This window comes from Stegodyphus dumicola, chromosome 2, assembly GCF_044657685.1.
Source record: "Stegodyphus dumicola isolate Sdum_Otavi_A_Nest chromosome 2, ASM4465768v1".
Classification (NCBI taxonomy): domain Eukaryota; kingdom Metazoa; phylum Arthropoda; class Arachnida; order Araneae; family Eresidae; genus Stegodyphus; species Stegodyphus dumicola.
Genome location: NC_140769.1, coordinates 174,614,179 through 174,619,041, shown reverse-complemented (window position 1 = coordinate 174,619,041; position 4,863 = coordinate 174,614,179). Strand labels below are relative to the sequence as shown.

The window sequence follows — 4,863 nt, the reverse complement described above, 5'->3', positions numbered from 1 at the left end:
TTTTTTGGACTGACTCCTTAATAAGTTATTTTTGAACTTTTTAGTTTAATTCTAACCGAGGCTTTCTATTTTATTCCAGCGGGTGGTGAGTAGGATTGCGTTAAAATACTTTTGAAAACATAACGAACAATTCTTAACACTGTCACATTGATAATTCTATTGTTTTATATGGATAACAGAAAAAAATATAGTTTAAAACTCAATTTAACTGCAACAAATCAGTTTTCTAAATTAATTCTTTTGTTTAATGTACATTATATGCTAGTGCTGAAATTTAGCTTAAGTGTCAAATCACAGTGAACATTTGAAACGAAAATGACCGCATTTTGAAACAAAAACACACCTACCACACACTTAAAATTATGAATTCTGTGCTCTTATATTGCATAACAAATACTTAATTAATAAAAATAAATGACAGGAAAAACTTGACAAATTGATTACACAAATTTCAAAGTGAAATAATAAGAGCTATATGTAATAAAACCAGCATCAGATATCAGACAAAACAAGGCATTAGCATTGCATATTAGTTAAAGCATTTTAAACTTGTTTTATATCTTTTTTACAATATACATATTTTAGATTTTTCTAATAAAGAATAATATTGCAGATCCAAAATACTTTTTAGTGAAATATACTTATGAATTTCTACTTCTGTTAAATTGTCATTCTAGACGGTATAGTGATTAGCAGAGGTTGACTGCTGTTCTAAAATCTAAGTTGCGAATTCAATTTCTGCGTACGGCTGTATTGTTAGTGTGCATTTTTGTCCCCTTCTCGCAAGTGCGTTATCGGTTTATAGATTTACGATACAACAAAACACAAAGAAATTTATAAAAATGAATGACAGGAATAATTGTGACAAATGATTTTTATTTTAACAAATAAAAGTAAGGTAATTAATTACAATATATAATAAATCCATCATAACATTTACACATGAATAACTGAATTTACTTCTAAGATATTTGCATTTACTTTGTAGATTTTCAAGCTCAGAAGTATTTTATAACATTAGTAAAGAAAAAAGTTATCATTGCATTCGTTAGGGCAAAATATATTAAGAATCAAGAAAATTTAACTGTAAAAAATTAATGCGTCATTTTAAATAACGAGAATTTAAGTTAAAAAATACTTTGAAATTAAAAAATGTTGTTGCATCTAGCAACCCCTTTACACCTGAAATCTGAACTTAGGATAAAACATTTCATTTCAAATTTGTGGAAACTTAAAATTTTGGGTTTAGTAAATCAGATAATTAATGGAATAAAACTTACTGAATTAGTTTGTTAAAATGAATAAAACAGATAAAAATTTATTTAAGAATTAACAACACATTATTGCATAGTAATCATTCTTTTATTCGCGTACAAACAATGCAGAATTTGGAAGCTTTAATAATTTAATTTTCTGTTATGCAAGTACTGAAGGTAAATCACTGTGTTTGATATATTTCAATGCTTACATAAAACATGCCATATAGCTGAAAGTTAAAAAGTATGAATTAAATTAATTTGAGGTTACATTTAATGGTTTTGGTTTTACAATGATAAGTAATTACTAAATTCAGCTCAAATTAATTGAAAAGAGGAGCTCTTTTTAGCATTAAATAAAAGAATGATTACTAAACTATAAAAGAAATGGTATTTAAAATTCTTTTAGTAAATGGAAAGGTTTGTTACTAATTACTCATTGCACATTTTTTAAATATAAAACTTCATTTAGAATTAGTACTTTCAAATCGGTTATGATAACAGTTCCCCTTCATATTTTTCAATGATGCTCTGTTTAGATGTGCAGCATGAATAACTGTTTAGATGCGTACCATACATCTAGACAGTTGTATAAGTTTCAGAGAGTTAGGTTTCAGTCTTCAATACAGAAAGGAGATGCATCTGTTGTCTTGAGGAAAAACTTTGTTTGCTCATTCAGACTTGGAAGTTTTTGCGCATGAAATCCCATTTCAGCGACTACAGAAGTCTCTTTTGTACAGTTACCATTTTCAAAGCTCTCGTAACTGCTGCACTGTACTGCAATAAATCGACAATTGTTGATAGAATTCAGAAAATAGGCATTGGCTCTTCCATGGTCACAAGAGTTAGCAATTAATTGATCGAAACCTATATTTAAAAGTAATTATAAAATCATATATAATTATAAAATTTAAACACACCTACATCATTCCAAATTATGTGACTAACCTAGAAATATTTATTTAAAATATTAAGTAACATTTAAAGAATTATTTATGTATAAATATTTAAACTGAGATGAACTTAAAAATTCAACTATCATAGTGTTTGAATGCAAAATTGTGACTCTAGAGCTGACCTTTGAATAAACGGGTTTAAATACCAACGCTTCACCTCTTCCACAGACTGAATATTTCCTGATTAGATAAACTATATTATGTTTTGTAGATTTCTGATGTTTAAAATCTTCCAAATAGGCTGCGAAAGTTTAAATGTAGGAAACATCTAAAAAAATTGAATTTGCCATAAATATATGAAATCTAAATGTATATTAGTTTAATGTGTGATTTGCTGCCATATGGGCAAATTTGTTCGAAAACTCGTTTTGATTTGATACCAAATATTATAAATATTCATATATACAATGATGGATAGTTGCTAAACACGGATCTTAAAGTGCAGTGTAGCATAAAATTGCTCGGAGGTGGAGGCTAAGTAGGATAAAGTATTGTTGCCACATTTTTCAGATAGTGGAGAAAGAATATATATTGTTCAGAAAACTACGGAAAGCTTTGAAATATCTAAAAGAAAAAAGTGTTCTTTTGATGCCGTGTACGGTGAAATGGAATAATGCATATAAATGATACCAGGCATCTTTGAGAATGGTGTTAGTACGCAATATGTCCACCGTGGAGAAAGATGCAACTTTCCTCACGTCGTATCATGCTTTGCGCAACCTTATCCAGCAGCTGTTGAGACATTTGATCCCACTCCTTTATCAGTGCATGAATGAAGGTCTTCTTATTCGTTGGGGGACATTTTCGGGGAACAAGTCCCTCCGCCAAACATTTTCAATGGAATTTAGATCTGAAGAACGTGCTGGCCATATGAGGTGTTGAATATTCTCGCTGTCTAGACAAATGGGATTAGAGAGTGTTCGATAACTTGGTGTACTGTCGTCCATGGAAAAATATTATCACTGAAAGCATCACGGAAAAGGCGAACAGGAGACTGTAGAACGTCATCAATTTATCACTGACCGCTTATGATCTCAGTTGCAACCACATTTAGAAACGTGCAGTCATTCATCATGATGCCGGCTCACACCATGATACTGCATCTCGGATGTATCCCTTTTCTGGATGATAAGCAGTTCCATTCTCACACAAGAGCAGTTAGCGTCTACAATCCGATAGCAAACTGAAACTGCTTTCATCTGAGAACAGTATGCAAACCCAGTCCTGTTCAATCCATTGCCAAGATCTCGAAACAATTGCACACGGGCGGTGCTTAGTTTTCTGGATAAAAGGGCACACACAATAGGTCTGCCGGCATACAGGTCTCATTTTCCTAAACGTCAAGTTATAGATTTTTGGGAAATTCGCTATCCTGTGGCAACAAGAACTCATTCACATCCTGCCGAACTGTGGTGGCTCCGATTTCTTTATCCCAATAGGACAATGTTCTTGTTTCTTGTAGAAGTAGTATATCTAACACAATCTCTCCCGTGACATTGGCTTCACCAATCTAATTGTTTTAAATGATTTCCACATCAGTGAAATAACTCTGTGGTCTGTGGGCGATGTTAGGCGCCCTGTCAATATCTGTTTTTTTTTTTTTTTTTTTTTTTTTTTTTTTTTTTTTTTTTTTTCCCTTCTTCGATCTTTCCAGTGTAAGCATAAAATCATCGAAGTGATGCAGGGAAGATGTAGAGAAACATTCAAGATCGCCAATTCAATTTCTCTAGTAAAACTTTCACTACATACCACAATTGTTCGCATACATCACATCCTTTAAATCGTTTATCAGATTTATCGCTTAATGAACTGGTAAGGAAATGAAAATTTGCATATATATACCTCTATTTTCTGTATCCCGCACGTATTTCCCCCATTTTACTTTTTTCTATTTTGTGTCTCTTTTTAGTGATAGAGTTGTTCGTCCTTAGCAGTTGTCTAGCAGTACGTATATATTGATAAATGAAAAAAATAAAAAATAAAAATTGGAACGGAAAAGAATAAAATTCAGTATTAAAAATTTTAAAGGTCCAGCCTAATTTCTCCGGGTTACATTAAAATCTGGTAGAATGAAAATTAAAGAAACTTACAAAATTGGAATCAAATAACGATCATTGCAAGGAGTAAACTCATAAAAAAATTTAGGAAATTTGTACATAACAAAACAAAAAAACAATAAAAGTTTTAATAAATTTTGTTTAACGCTTCAAGCAGAACTTGTCAAGGGAAAAGTGTTTTGAAGCCTCAAAACCAAGTTGATTAATGAGTGTCGAAAACATGTTTCGTTCCCCTGAATCCCTTGAGACTCCAAACCATTTTCTATCACTCCAACTTTATATAAAATCACGTATATATATATATATATATGTAAGATATAACAAAATATGATGGCTGCTTTAAAAGTATAATTATATAATTGGCGACCTCAAAATTAACGTTATAAATTTGGTGCTCTCCCCCTACGTTCATCTGCTCTCCCAAATTCGAGAAACTTCCATGACTATATAACAACCTCAAATTAACCAATCATAACTTAGAGTACTTTCTACATGTACTTTGTATAAATACCACTCGGAGATAAACTGTGTCACTCTTTTCTTAGCTTCCACCTTGCTAATAATATCTCCTGACTTCGCTTTCCAGTCTTAACT

General features: G+C 31.3%; 1 protein-coding gene across 1 annotated transcript in view; it reads right to left on the bottom strand.

Annotated features, from left to right (window-relative positions):
* Positions 1-833: 833 nt before the first annotated feature.
* Positions 834-4,863, bottom strand: part of LOC146998657 (inactive pancreatic lipase-related protein 1-like) — a 40,001-nt gene continuing 35,971 nt past the window's right edge. The window contains exon 7 of the mRNA XM_085811458.1: positions 834-2,123. Coding sequence (XP_085667584.1) covers positions 1,870-2,123 — 254 coding nt within the window. The 3' untranslated portion in view covers positions 834-1,869. The remainder of the gene's footprint in view (positions 2,124-4,863) is intronic.